The 15610-nt window shown below is 35.3% G+C and overlaps 1 protein-coding gene and 1 long non-coding RNA gene across 7 annotated transcripts in view; one reads left to right on the top strand and one right to left on the bottom strand.

Moving 5' to 3' along the window:
- The window catches only part of LOC149748565 (uncharacterized), a 63892-nt gene that overhangs the window by 30744 nt on the left and 17538 nt on the right, over window positions 1-15610 (top strand). Inside the window, exon 3 of the long non-coding RNA XR_016394121.1 lies at window positions 7394-7456. This is a non-coding gene — a long non-coding RNA (uncharacterized LOC149748565). The remainder of the gene's footprint in view (window positions 1-7393; window positions 7457-15610) is intronic.
- ATF2 (activating transcription factor 2) overlaps window positions 8473-15610 on the bottom strand; it is a 79728-nt gene continuing 72590 nt past the window's right edge. For 5 of the 6 annotated variants that reach the window (XM_089916640.1, XM_089916641.1, XM_089916639.1 and 2 more), the window contains 3 exons: window positions 15457-15562; window positions 12953-12988; window positions 8473-11060 (listed from right to left, as the gene is read on the bottom strand). In XM_089916640.1, coding sequence (XP_089772766.1) covers window positions 10834-11060; window positions 12953-12988; window positions 15457-15562 — 369 coding nt within the window. In that variant the 3' untranslated portion in view covers window positions 8473-10833. The remainder of the gene's footprint in view (window positions 11061-12952; window positions 12989-15456; window positions 15563-15610) is intronic. The other variant, XM_022570080.2, reaches the window with a different exon arrangement.

Below are 15610 nucleotides of genomic sequence, written 5' to 3'. Positions count from 1 at the left end.
GTTTTTTGTTATTGTTTTTATAACTTGAGTTACTTAGCTCATTTTCAGCCTTTCTTCCTTTCCTATTTAAGTTTATGAAATTCCCTCTGTACATGTTTTGACATGTCAGGTTTTTATTTTATTTTTTAAAGTTTATTTATTCTTTCTTTATTTAAAAAATTTTTGGCTGCACCGGGTCCTAGTTGCAGCACACTGGATCTTTTGTTGTGGCGCACAGGCTTTGCTCTAGTTGTGGCGTGCGGGTTTTCTCTAGCTGTGGTGTGCAGGCTCCAGGGCACGTGGGCTCTGTAGTTGTGGCACGCAGGTTCCAGAGCGCGTGGGCTCTGCAGTTTGCGGCATGCAGGCTCTCTAGTTGAGATGCACAAGCTCAGTAGTTGCGGCACTTGGGCTTAGTTGCCCTGCAGCATGTGGGATCTTAGTTCCCTGACCAGGGATTGAACCCGCGTCCCCTGCATTGTAAGGCGTATTCTTTACCACTGGACCACCTGGGAAGTCCCGTGACATGTCAGGTTTTTAATCTCTTGTCTTTGTCTCACTGTTAAACAACAGTTAAATAACAGAATTCTGGATTGACTGTTAGTTTTCCCTGAGTGATTTTAAAGGTTTTTAACATACACTCTTTCGGGGGAAATTTTCAAAAAACACTAAGTAGAGAAAATAATGCAGGGTTAACAATTATCAATATTTCTTTAGCATTGTTTGGTTTTTTGGGGGGAGGGTGGGGGATGGAGGGTTCCTAGTCCTTTGTGTATTAGTATCTTTTCTCTGCTTTTGAGATTTTCTCTGTCTTTGAAGTTCTAAAGTATTCACATGATGTGTTCAGGTAGAGATTTAGTTTTTTTGTTTTTTTTTTAAACATCTTTATTGGGGTATAATTGCTTTACAATGGTGTGTTAGTTTCTGCTTTATAACAAAGTGAATCAGTTATACATATACATATGTTCCCATATCTCTTCCCTCTTGCGTCTCCCTCCCTCCCACTCTCGCTATCCCACCCCTCCAGGCTGTCACAAAGCACCAAGCTAATATCCCTGTGCCTTGCGGCTGCTTCCCCCTAGCTATCTACCTTACTACGTTTGTTAGTGTGTATATGTCCATGACTCTCTCTCGCCCTGTCAAAGCTCACCCTTCCCCCTCCCCATATCCTCAAGTCCGTTCTCCAGTAGGTCTGCGTCTTTATTCCTGTCTTACCCCTAGGTTCTTCATGACATTTTTTTCCCCTTAAATTCCATATATGTGTTAGCATACGGTACTTGTCTTTTTCTTTCTGACTTACTTCACTCTGTATGACAGACTCTAGGTCTATCCATCTCATTACAAATAGCTCAATTTCATTTCTTTTTAAGGCTGAGTAATATTCCATTGTATATATGTGCCACATCTTCTTCATCCATTCATCCGATGATGGGCACTTAGGTTGTTTCCATCTCCGGGCTATTGTAAATAGAGCTGCAATGAACATTTTGGTACATGACTCTTTTTGAATTTTGGTTTTCTCAGGGTATATGCCCAGTAGTGGGATTGCTGGGTCATATGGTAATTCTATTTGTAGTTTTTTAAGGAACCTCCATACTGTTCTCCATAGTGGCTGAACCAATTCACATTCCCACCAGCAGTGCAAGAGAGATTTAGTTTTATGTAAACTGTTTCTTGAATCTGAGAATTCATGTTTTTCATTTATTTTAGATAATTTTCAATCATTATTTTTTAATACAATCTCTCCCATTTTAAAAAGTCCTTCCTTCTGGATCCTGTTAAACACATGTAGGAGCTTCTTATTCTACTGTCTCTTAATTTTTCTCTTATATTTCCTTCTTTGTCTCTCCTTCCTACATTCTGTGTAATTTCTTCAGGTCTAATTTGAGTTTACTATTCTCTATGGTTCTAGTCTACAATTAACATATTAATTGACCTTTCAATTTCAATGTGTGTATTTTTCACTTGTAAGTTTTGTTGATTATTTTTCAAATCTCCCTGTTCATATTTCATAGTACAGTCATCCCTTGGAGTCCAGTCCACAGTGTTGGTTCTAGGGCCCCTCTTGAATACCAAAATCCATGGATGCTCAAGTCCCTTAAATAAAATGCCATAGCATAGTCAGGCCTCTGTATCCACAAATGCAGAACCTGCAAATATGGAGGGCCAACTGTATCTTATTCTTTCCTTAGGGTTTTGATTTCTTCTTTTATTTGTTAATCATTTCAACATACTTATATATTTTTTCTTTTCTGATTGTTTTATTAGCTCAAGTTCCTGGTGCTCTAATCCTCCTGTTTGTTGTTTGTTAATCCTGGTTTATGATAGTTTTTTTTTTTTTTAAACATATACTCATTTTTAGTGGGATAAACTTTTTTCCTGTGACATTTAAGTATGACCTGGATTGTGGGAATGTTTGCTTGTAGAGACTCTGCATTTGTGCCCCAAAGCTATCCCATTCATTTTTCAGCTTGGATTCCTAGATCATGTGGATAATGCACATTAAAACATTGCAACCAGGGACTTCTCTGGTGGCACAGTGGCTAAGAATCCTCCTGCCAATGCAAGGGACATGGGTTCGAGCCCTGGTCTGGGAAGATCCCACATGCTGCGGAGCAACTAAGCCCGTGCACCACAACTACTGAGCCTGTGCTCTAGAGCCCGTGAGCCACAACTACTGAGCCCACGTGCCACAACTAATGAAGCCTGCGTGCCTAGAGGCCATGCTCAGCAACAGGAGAAGCCACCAGCCCCTGCTTGCTGCAACTAGAGAAAGCTCGTGTGCAGTAACGAAGACCCAACACAGCCAAATATAAAAAGATAAATTATTTTAAAAACCCAACACATTGCAACTGAACTGCACAGGGCAGGAGGGTTCCATTTTTTTTTCATATATATATGTGTATATATATATGTGTGTGTGCGTGTATATTTATATATTTTTATTTATTCATTCATTCATTCAGGCTGCACCAGGTCTTAGTTGTGACACACGGGCTCTTTGTTGTGGCATGTGGGATCTTTTAGTTGTGGCATACGGGATCTTTTTTTTTTTTAGTTGCGTCATGAGGATTTCTTAGTTGCAGCATGCATGCGGGATCTAGTTTCCCTGACCAGGGATCGAACCTGGGTACCCCCTGCATTGGGAGCGTGGAGTCTTACCCACTGGATCACCACGGAAGTCCCAGGAGGGTTCCATTTTTCAGGGGAGATTTTTTTAAACTCAGAACTTAGGCAGAAACAAACAAGCTTCCTTTTGTATTTCTTTGTGGGTACAATCCCACTTTAATGTAGGGGTCTAGCTCCAGAAATCAGAGAGCCCAAGACTTTCCTCCTATCCCCAGATGAGAGATAAAATCCAAGTGCCTATTCAGGTTATTGTCACTTACCTCAATCATTGTACTGAAAATGTTCCCAAAGGTCATGAAAGACCTTTATATTGCCAGATTAAGTGGCATTTTAAATCTTTACACCCCTTGACATTTTTGTTGCATGTAAACCACTTCTCTTAAATTTTGCTTTTCTTGTTTGTGGTGTACACAACACATTCATTTGGGGTTAGGAGATGGGTGTGCATGTTGCTGCCACTTACTGGTTGTGTGACTTTGGTCAAATAACTTCTGAGTTTGATTTCTTATCTAAAATAGGGATAATGCCATCTTCATAGCATTCAGAGGTTCTAATAAGTTAATATCTATAAAAGCACTTAATAAATTATAGACCACTATAGAAATTATCATACCATCTTGGTTCTCTTCTGACCATTATGCCTTTTTTATTATAATCATTTGGTATGATTCAAGACGTGATTTTCTGCCTGTCTCCCATTACATCTCCTTTCAAATAATTCAGTCTCATGACTTTAATGACCAACTTCTAAATCTTTCATCATTTCTTTCTTCTTACTAAAACAATGCTACTATCATAGGTTGCGATGATGATTAAATAAATGCAGGCAACTTATAAATAATACATACTCAATAGAGGCTATTACATTTTTATGTGCTTCCTGGACATTTGCATTTATCTTCGAAATATGGATCATCTTTCCTTTCCAAACTGGCTTCCTTTCCCAGCTTCCTTGTTCTTACAAGTGATAACCACTATTCCCCAGTCTGTCAAGCCTGAGAAATGGAGTCTTCTGACCTTTTTGCTTTTCATCATCTTCCTTACTAGTCTATAAATTCTACAGATATTTCTTAAAAGACATTCCTTCCACCTATTCCTTTTGCTCCTAATTGGCTCTCCTTCCTTAGTGCTGGTTACAACTCATGCTTGGATTAGTGCAATTTGTAGGCTGGTTTCCATGTGGGCCAGCCTTCCTATTGTTGCACATTCTTTTTTTTTTTGCACAGTATGCGGGCCTCTCCCGTTGCGGAGCACAGGCTCTGGATGCCCAGGCTCAGCAGCCATGGCTCACGGGCCCGGCCACTCCGCGGCATGTGGGATCTTCCTGGACCGGGGCACGAACCCATGTCCCCTGCATCGGCAGGCAGACTCTCAACCAATGCGCCCCCAGGGAAGCCCTGCTGCACATTTTTAAAGCCACTCTCATGTCCCTCTTGTGAAAGTCAACAGTTTCCTAGTCTAAATCAACTTTTAGGACCCTGTATAATCTAGCCCTATTCTAGCTATGCAATTTTTCTCATTCCTAACCCTCTTCTTCCCGTCTTTCCACTGTCTTATGAACGTAATACATTTGTTTACTAATCTTTTGTCTTTACCTTTGTTTCCTTTCTCTCCCAATCTCATTCATAATTTAAGGTGAAGTTCAAATATGTGGTTTGTCTCCTTTGGTGAACTTATAAAACCTGTTTCGGAAGTTGTAGATTGTGATTATTTCCTGTCACAGGTATAACAAGTATTTTGTCTTTCCAAATGGATCCTACTTGAGGGTAAGATACCTGGTCTTTTTATTTTTACTGTGGTCCCTACAGTCCAACACCTCAGCGCAAAGTAGGTGCTTACTATGTATTACTAACCAAATTCTCATCCATGGCCTGTCATTTTAGTGGGCAAATACTCCTAAGTACTTTCACCAGCAAGAGACACCTAAATTAATTCTTTTATGTTAGGAATTCTGATAAAAAATTGGGGGAAAACTTTAAGCATGAGATTAAAGTATTTTAAAATTATAAATAATTTAAAATTATACATAATTTTATGTACTACTAGTTACAGCAACAAATACCTTTTATGCAAGTTCTTAAATTATAGATCAATAATATTTTCAATAGCTCACTACTTTTGAGGCACTTATAACAGCTTCTACAGATAAATAGGACACATTAATGAAAATGACAGTGGAAGCAAATCTTATTTTCAAAATTGTTATCTAGTGTTACCTTGTCACAAACTCTAGTCCATAGAAAAGAACTGCAATCAGTTTTATTTGAATTGGTGTTCAGTGTCATGAAAAAGATCTGAAGATCTTTGCTTGAAATATGTTAATGTAGGCTATTAACACGATTGTTCATAATTTAGCAGATTGCCTCACAGTGCTGGAAGTCAATGACCTCAGAAAACATTAGCTGAGCCAAATAAATTAAGATGTAATGTTGAAAGTATTTTTCTAAAAATTTAATAACTGGGGAAAGTCAATAATTATCTGTTGAATAATTTTTAAATGTTCAAATTAATTATGCTAGGATAGTTGTATTACCTAACTCATTTTATTTTTCACTGATGTTATTAGACCCTATAACAAAGAATTTTAACAAGCACACCTCCCCAAAATAGAGGAACTTAGCTACATGTTTAATTACACAGAGATAAAAAAAAGTTATTGTTGAGAAAAAAATAAACAAAATTGATTATCCATTTAATACTGTATTGTGCAAAAGGATTTATTTTTGAGGATAATGGTATTCACAGATTTTCTCATTTCCTCAAACATCACATAATGCATTTCTTCCCAGTTATGAGAAGCTCATTATAGACAACTCTTTCATCTTAAATTCTGCTAAGTAAATGCTATTAAATATTTTTTGCGTCAAGTTATAGAAAATAGCATTTCTTAATTTACATGCTTTTAAAAAATTATTAAAGCAAAAATAATTTTAAAAGAGCTCTTTTGAGGGAACATTCTCTCCTGTCTACTTTCATAGAAAGCAAAATCTACTGTAAAACTAAGTGAATAAAGTAAACCTACCTTTATTTGACCTAACTGATAGTTAAAAATGAAATTCATAATGAGAAGTACTTTCTCAAATAATTGAGGTAACACATGATAAAACCATGGTTCAAAAAATTCTAGCTCAACGAATTATTTAAATGTAAAATCTAATGCAAAATGAGGCAAGGAAGGCACTGTGACCATGACAAGAGTGTACTAATGACATCCTCTTCTCATAAAGCCATTGGAAAAATTTGCATGTGCATTTGAGGAAAAAGATACAACTCACTGGCCCATTGTTGAATAATAGAATCCTCCTAGTTTGAGTACTGTGACATATTTGATAATTTTACTATTAACATTTGGTGCTTTGGATTGCTACAGTAGAATGAAACTATGCATAGCTTTTATTGTAGGTTCCAATGTCACATGGCCTTGGTTATTTCAGAACTAATAAATCCTTTAGTTTTAGAAACATTTTCACTGATTTTACTTTTTCTATGGCAATGTATAATTGGCAACTCACCATTTACTTAAATGGTAGGGCTATTTATTTCTCCAGAAAAATCTTTATTCTACATTTTATGATTTTTTTTTCCCCACACAGAAGGATCTTAATACTTTGCTTCAATGAAAACCCGTCTCAATCTACAGTTACACGTAGCCAGAAAGACCTGCACTTAAAAAAAAATAAAAAGTATATGAGAATTACAGAAAAAATTTATTTGTATTTATTGATAGTTTAAAGAAATGATTTTTCATAATTATATCAGACATAAAATGGTAATAAAATTTTAATTGCTTCAGAAGTATTATCTTGTGGTCAAGGTAATCTATTTAGAAATGTCAGATTAAAATTTTCTTCTAAATGTCTTTTAGAATTGCTTTGATAACTCTGTGTTCTTTAGGTATTTTGTGTGTGTCTGTCTGTGTGATTGTACATGTGTATATTTTTATAAGATGAAGTCCCAGCAGTTAATAGGATTCTCCCATAATTAGTCTCACAAATAAATTATTAATGTCAAGCATCAAACTCTATAGTTTCAGAGATGGAGAATTAGCAAAACTACACTTAACGGTAAGTACATGCCATAGACAAGAGTTTATCTTTCCTGTCCTCTGCAATAAGTCAAAGCAGATGTGGTCTTTCAGTGTATCATTAGTCAAACTTTGTTACAGAAACACATCAGTTTGTCTTCATGAAATCTTTTATCTAATATCATGTAAGTTAGATTAAGCACACTTGTTGAAATGTATACCTTAAAATAAAAAATAACCATGTGATTCTTTACATCTTTTCAGTTTGGTTCTATCTATCTGAGAGAGAAGACTGAAACGTCACTCCAGTGCTCTCCAGCACAACTGGTATGTCTGTTTCTTTACTTAGCACTTCTTATCGTTTCTAACATAGTAAGATGTACTTATTTACTGTGTTAATTGTGTTTCCCAGCACCCCCCCCTTCCCCACTTAGAATGTAAGATTCACAAAGGCAGGGGTTTTTGTCTTTTGGCTATTGGTGTATTCCAAGTGCCTAGAACAAAAACTGACACCTAGCAGTGCTCAAATATTCACTGAATAAAACAACGTGATTGATAGAAGACGAGGTCAGAGATGTGGATGGGGGAACAGATCATCTTGTAGGCCACTGTAATGACTCCAGCTCTGAATGCAATGAGGAGCCACTCTAGAATTCGGAGCAGAGGAGTGCCATAACCTGATACGTGTTTGAAAAGCTTCACTCTAGCTGCTGTGTTGAGGATGGGCTGTAGTAGGCAGGGTGGAAGAAAGGAGACGGATCTGGGTGAGGAACGATGAGGGCACAGATCAGGGTGACAGCACTGGAAATGGTGAGGAGTGGTTGAATTCTGTATTACTCTGAAGGTAAAGCAAACAGTATTTCCCGATGTCTTGGACACGGGTTGTGAGAAAAGAGAGGAATCAAGGTGGTTCTGATTTAAGCAACTGGAAGGACAGAGTTGTAATCAACTGATTTATGAAACATTATGGGAGCAGTGTGTTTGAAGGTAGGGTGAGGGAAGATTAGAGTTCAGGATTGAAGATACTCTATGTTTTGTCAGGCAGTCACTAAGATAAACCAAAGGCTGGTGCATGCGTGTGTGGCTCAGGCAATATTCTGGGCTGGAGACATAGATTAAAGGTTCATTTTGTATGAACGAGGCTTAAAGTGAATTCAGAGCAGAGGAAAGAGGCCTGAACACCCTTGCAGCTGAAAGGTCTTCTTTGAGAAGGAATGAATTTTATCACAGAAATAAAAAGAATATCAGGTTCTTCTCAGGTAATAAACACCCTGAAGGAGAAAAACATCATTATCAGGTGATGTTACCTTATGAAGGATAGGTAAGAACAAGCAAATTATGAACATAATTTAAAGATAAAATTTATTCTCTGATGGTTTACTCATGCAAACTGCACATAAAAGAAAATAGTACAGTTTGTGTAACATTGCAAATATAAGGACTCAAAATGCTAGGTACAGAAGTAGTGTGACATCCTGAAAGTCAAAATGGAATTTGTGTTTATACAACTAATAATGACTTTTATTCGCTGAGTACAGACTGATTTACAATGAAAGTTTTGCTAACCTTGGTAATAAGCTCATTAACTGTTTACATGACTTCTTACATCTATGTAGTTTTATTTTACAGTTGCAAGAATTCCTGTTACCAAAGAACTTTTAACTTGCATAAATAATAAAATTTAAGAAAAATGCACCGAATGACCCAGGAGAGTGAAAAACAGAGGCTTTTCCTAATCCATCCAAACTACAATAAAAAACAGCCTTTGAGATATATTTTCATATTTTGTGCCTTTGAGATCAACTCCTTAGCATAACTATGGCAAAATCATGATTAGAAATTGATTACTGGAAAATTATAAAATCAGTTAAAAATAAAAAAATTTTAGAAGTAGAATTATCAACCCAAAATGGTATTTTTAATAAGCCAAACAATAAAATTCCTATTATCTTCATAATTAAAAGTCCTGAAATGTCATTTGTATAATCTGAACGTTTCCCAGTTTGGAACTTAGGCAGGTGGAATATTTCCTTGAATTACCAAGGATATTCCATACCGGTTTTTAAAATGTCAGTCTCATTAGGAGATGGCACTGAGACTTTAGCAAACAGTGTAGTATGGATGCAGAACAAACTACACAACTTATTATAAATGCATTACAGATATTTACATAATGGATCCTGCTCGAATGCCAGAAGTTGCTACTGGGGAGGACTCATAACTATTTTACAAAGTTTTCTTACACACGTCTACTACATTTTTATTTTTTAACAATTTTGTCTATTTTAAAATATTGTACTGTATTTTGAACATAACTGCAGAATAAAAATAGATAATGGCACATTAGAAAACTCAGTATCCCACAGATGACTGGATAATGAGAAAAGTGTACCTACAATCATCTCATCAGAAACAAACTACATCATGGAATGTTAGTTATCCAAGCCTGCACAGTAATGACATCTTAAATTGCAATCATCTATTGGCCAGCATCACACTGAAGGCATCGTTAAACATTCAAGCAAAGATTGCTGGCATGAACTATTGAAAGACACACACACACACACACACACACACCCACACACCCACACACACTCACACGCTCTCTCTCACTCACTCGTTTCCCATATTATAATTACATTGTTCTAAAGATAGATACTGATTTTTTTTCCCACGAGAAACGTTATCAAAATTTGCTACTAAAAGATGACAGTGCTTTCACAAGAATAAGTACAAGTTAACTTGCAAGTACAAGACAATGGGGGTAAACAGTCTTAAATTTTCTAAGTAGTAATTTTTAGGCTTTTCTGGCAACCATACCTTACTTGATTATGCATAAACTTCTCAGTTTGAAACCTGAAATCTGCAAAACAAAACAAAACCAAAAACTAATTTCAAAAAATTATTAGATATCTGATAACCCTGTATTGTACATTATATAATTTCATATTTTGTTAGTCTCAAAACATAGGGTTTAAAATACTGAATTTAAGCCTTAAAAGTCATTTTTGAAATGATAAAGGATTCCAAAATTCATGCCTACTTAAAATTTTAAAAAAAAAGGAAACGCACTGTTACTGATCTTCATTTAGTTTAAGTGCGCATAAAAGCACTGTATGTCTTTTAACCATGTTTCACTCACTTCTTAAAAAGTGTTCGATAATGTTCTTCCTTTTGCATAATGTGCAAAATAAAAGGCAAAAAGATTAAAAGCAAATTTCTATATTTTTCTTGCTAGTGCTTTATGACCTTGTTAACACTACAAAGTCAATAGGGACTATGCAGAACTTTGGTATAAATGATATAACAATACTACCATCACAGTTGAGGGTTAAGAGGTGGTCAAAAGAAATGGAAGTGGGTAGAGAGATTCAGTAACACCCCCATTTATTAAAACACCACAAAATTAAAAGTGAAATAAACCACAATGAATTATAATACAATTACACATTGAGCACAGAAAAATGAATAAATCTAACAATATTTATAAAAAAAGCAAAATCAGTCTTTTTCCAGAGACTAAAAACTGTTGTTGTTCAGTCTGATGATCAACTGCTGCTACACCAACTTTAGAGCCAAATTTAGTTTCAAGTAAAAAAAAAAATTTACAACCACAGACTTCGCATAAATGGAAATTGGTCTTTCCTTGATTTCCCTTTGAAGTCACTAATGAGTATCTAAAACTGCTGCACTGAGGTTTTTAATCAACTTCCTGAGGGCTGTGACTGGGAGGAAGGAGCCATGACAATCTGTGAAAGCGCAGGCTCTGAACTCTGGTCCGCCATCTGCGTGAGGACTGAAGTGGCTACAGCTTCTGCCTTGGAAGTTGAGCTGACTCCATTGGACGTGCTGACAGAACTATGCTGTATAGCTTCAGTATGTGGACTACTCGGCACTGACAGGTCTTCTGAACTATCATCTTTATCAGCAGCTGAGTGGAAAAAAGGAAACTACTCAGTTTCTTAAAATAGTTGTAAGAATTTATCAGGTTGAGTCAAGGCACAGAATAAAAAGTCAGATGGCATTTTACAGAATCAGTTTAGAGAAGTTGGTATGACTGGAATTGAGTAACTGAAAGGTGGCTAGAAGTCATGAAGTAGGCAATTTTGTCTGTACAGGCTAAACAACGCACAAGCGTGCACATGGAAACACCTCAATGCCCAGTGCCACATAAAAGAGAGCTGAAGAATTATTTGCTAAATAGTGTTAAGGAAGAAAACTGGGTGGGAATTCGGGAGATAGGTCTCTATTATAGATATAATCAAACACTTACCCCAGCAACACATTTAACAAAACCAGTCTGTTTGCCTACATGCCATTCTTATTAAAAGATTAAAAAATTTATAACCATATGCATAAACAAAATGAATTCTAACATACAAATTATATCTTCAAATAATTCCCTCTGCAGAACTATTTTTATTCTGGCTGACTTTCCATCTAAGGCAGCAATGGATGATTATATAACACCTGATTCTAATGATGCATACACATGAGAATAAGCAATATTTAGAATCTAAATGCCACCAGCTGTTACAGTTGCACGAATTAATTGAGATTCAAATAAAAATCCATATAAAACTCAAGATACTGTAATTGAAAAGATATTGAGGAAAGGGCATTCTAAATATTTATGAAAATATACTACCATTGTTTAGGCTTTAACAACAAATCTTCAACTTTCTTATTTTAATGGAAGAGAATCCAATAATTTCATTTAGTGAAAAATCTGATAAGTACAACACACACAAATAATTATAGTGTATGCAAGTTATGAGACACAATGATAGCATGAACACCTGTGAACCCAGCCCCCAACTTAAAGAGAAAATTGCTGGTAACACTCGTGCTTCTTGGAGGCTCCTCTCTTCACCAAAGGCAATCACCATTCTGATACGTATTTCTTTTACCATTCCCTTGTTTTTTCTTTGAAGTTTTACCAAATAGGTATATATCCCTAAACAGTACTGTTTAGCTTTGTTTCTTTCTGAACACTCTAAAATAATTTTTATTTAGTGTTTAGAAGTATAATAAGCTGGCTTCCTATCAAACCTGACAATACATACTGGCCTGCTTACTGATGGCCAGGTGCTCATTCTGAAAGTCAACTATTAAAAGACTGTGGACCCCATGAAGTAGGACTTACCCCACGATTTGTAATGTAGAAGATAGAGGGGGAGGAATCTGGCAAGTACAACTTTAGTTCAAATAAAGTTCTTCATTTTGAGGGGTTTCTGAAATATAGTAGCTCTTACAGAATTTTAATGTGATAGAATCTCACCCTCTCTATAAAGCTGCTTTAAATGCAAAACTACACCACTGGATAAAAATCTGACCTCAAGATGCAGTTAAAAAAAAAAAAGCACAATCAGTAATCCTTTTTAAAATTATATAAAGCAGAAAGGATACTGTTCTGATCAAGCAATAATGAATGTTATAAAATATTTACAGTTCAGTTATATAGCCAATACAATTGTTATACATTCACAGAAAACACTGGCAAATGACAGTTTAACTAGAGAGAACAGTAAAAAGCCCTCTATTTCACCACTATTCACCATGACAACAAAATGTCTTTTCAATGTTACGTTCTAGGGATATAACAGCTTTCAGAAATAAAGAGGCTGATCTGTGATGAGTGGTATAAGGAAATGTAAATATACTGTGGAGGCGATGACTCAAAATGAAACAGTTAAGTTGTAAGGGACAAGTGCTTATCTACCTCCAGGCTTTCAGAATTTGGTAAAACAAATCTTTAGGCCGTACAAAGAAGCAGGTACTCACTTATAAATTATGTAATTATAAATTTTATGTATAAAATACCTTTATAATGTGATACAGCTGCACCTATGTCCAGTTCTAGATGGTAAAGGGAGAAAAATTACTAATATAATCACAAGCTCTAGAAAGATACAAGAGATCTTACTGCATTCACAGAGTCATTTTTGGCCCTACTTAAAAGAAACCAGCTGTTTGACAATTCACTCTCTCTGAAGTTCCACCTATGTTTATACATATTTTCATTAATGAAAATATAAGCTCACAATTTTGGGCCCAATAAGCTTTTCTTCCCATTTAGGATTACAGCAACAACTATAATACAATGTTAATTATGCCCAGAGATCTACAGAATATGAATTAATGGCAATAAGATTACTCTTATGTTTTATTCTTCAAGGAACCCAAACATTAAAAATGTTTTCATATTTTCATTCTCATTTTATATACTACTTGACCCTTAAGGTCAACAGCTGTCACGGTTTTCCCATGACTGAGGGGTTTCCTAGGACGTGGGACTTCCCAGTGTTAAAAAAGAGACCCTATGACTGTGTGACTTTATACTGTAAGATTCCTTAATTTCTACTAAACCTTAGTTTTCTATATACAATGTTTTGAGTTAACTAGTATTATAGCTCACCACTATTAGCAACTGCTATGTGCTACAATGTGATGAATAGTGTTAGGTATTTGTGAATTTCTCCACATTTTCTCCAAGATTTAAACATTTACTTAAACAATCTTTGTATTTACCTTGACTATTAAACAACAGAGAAGTCAGATTTTTCCCAAAGACTTCAAATTTGAAAATAAAAAATTTGAAATTTCTACAAAGTCCAATTATCTCCCAAGAGCTGAAGAGAACTAATTTTATGCAAGAACTATACTTACCTCAGTCAATATGATTATCTAGATAACCGGACAGGATAAAAGATAGGAACTGTTCCCAAACCCAAAAATGTCTTATTCATTTCTTACATTTTCACAACCTTGTATACCTTCACTAGAAACTTATTAATCTAGATTTTCAGTCAGTTTGAGGATATAGCATATAAAACCATACATATATACACTTAAAAATATCTTTATTGCTTAAAATAAAAAATTGGCTTGCATTTGCTGAGCATATACTGCCTGGATAACAGGGATAAAACTGTTCGGGTTATCCAATAAATTAACTAAGATTTAAAAATTGAAGATAATTTAAAACTGAATGCAATTTAAGAGTTAATTTTCCTTCTAATTTTATAGAATCACTTGTATATTTCTTTCTGAACTATCAAAATTCAAGCGAGCTCTCTTGTTAAGAAAATCATGTATGCATAATGCTGAACTCAGTAACTTCTAAAGGAAATTATGTTGTTAAGTCAGATGGGAGCCATAATGGCCTCATCCCTGCAGCAATCATTGTTAATACAAACCCCAAACATATTTCTATATGGTTTCAATTTACTCCACAATGTGTTTCACAATCCTGTCAAAATGACTAGATATCAAAGGACTGAGATTTATTTGCTCAAAACTGACAAAAATCAATGTTCTAAATATATATGGCAACAGAGAGTTGCTCGATCTACTGAATCTTTTAAATTAAAAAATATTGCCCATTCTGATGAAACTGCTTACAATGACTACAAGTAAAGATGGTGGCCATTAAGTTTTATCGTGAGCACCTGAGGAACTGTTTGCATCCACTACAAAATGTTTCTTTCTTTTGAATTACTGACACTGGCAAATTAAAACGAAGTGGATACATATGGTTGAAACAATTTTCACATTTACAAATATCCTGAAATATCACTAAATCATAAAAATGAAAGCTGTGGGTTATATATTATGAATGTTGCCTAATGCATTCCCAGCTCTGTTATTTGTTACAAATTTGTGTATGATGGACAGAATTGGCCATTTATTCAAGAGTAACAGCTGGTTCCAACATTGTGCATCTTATCAAAAAAGGACATTACAAGAAGGAAAAGCACAATTAACTTCTAAAATGCTGAAAACAGAAGAATCTCATTTTGAAGGTAAATATTTAAAAGGAAACTTACAAGCAGATAATTTAAATACTGTTCTATTTTAGCATTTTTATGACTAACTAGAAGACTCAATCTAAAGATTCAGAACAATAAAATTGCACAATGCTGATATCTAAGAAAGAACAATAGGATCTGCTACAGATTAAGTGAAGACAAAAAAAATTACTAAACGGAGGCTAGAAAAGAAGTAGTGTTTCACTATGTCAGTCCAAGAAAAGTATTACTCTGAGAATATAAACAAAGTATCATCAGTACTTACACTATACTTTAAATTATTAACCAACCCATTTTATTTATAGTAATCTCTAGAAAAAAGCTAGAAGTAGGAAAATTTTAAAACTCTAGATTCTAAGAAGTATATCCCCCATTCCATAATAAACTTGCAGAACTTCTGATATTTAACATTGAATATCAGAACTGCAGTCTCCACTTTTTTAATGGTGGCTTGGTTCACTCTGGCAGTATTTCACTGATGTAGCCTAAGGCTATAGGTAATGGAACATTACTCACTATGATAGCCAGATTTCTTCTGCATGGCGGTTACAGGGCAATCTTTATGAGCCAGAAGAAGCTGTTTCAGCTGTGCCACTTCATTTCTCAGCAGGGTGACTTCACTCTGGGGAAGAAACAACTTATGTACCTTACCAGCATCAGACTAACAATT

Source organism: Delphinapterus leucas, chromosome 8 (genome assembly GCF_059928025.1).
Source record: "Delphinapterus leucas isolate spDelLeu-1000000601 "Yukka" chromosome 8, BTC_Dleu_Yukka2, whole genome shotgun sequence".
Classification (NCBI taxonomy): Eukaryota; Metazoa; Chordata; class Mammalia; order Artiodactyla; family Monodontidae; genus Delphinapterus; species Delphinapterus leucas.
Note: the sequence above shows the minus strand (reverse complement) of the source record. Positions and strands in the feature narration are given on the sequence as shown.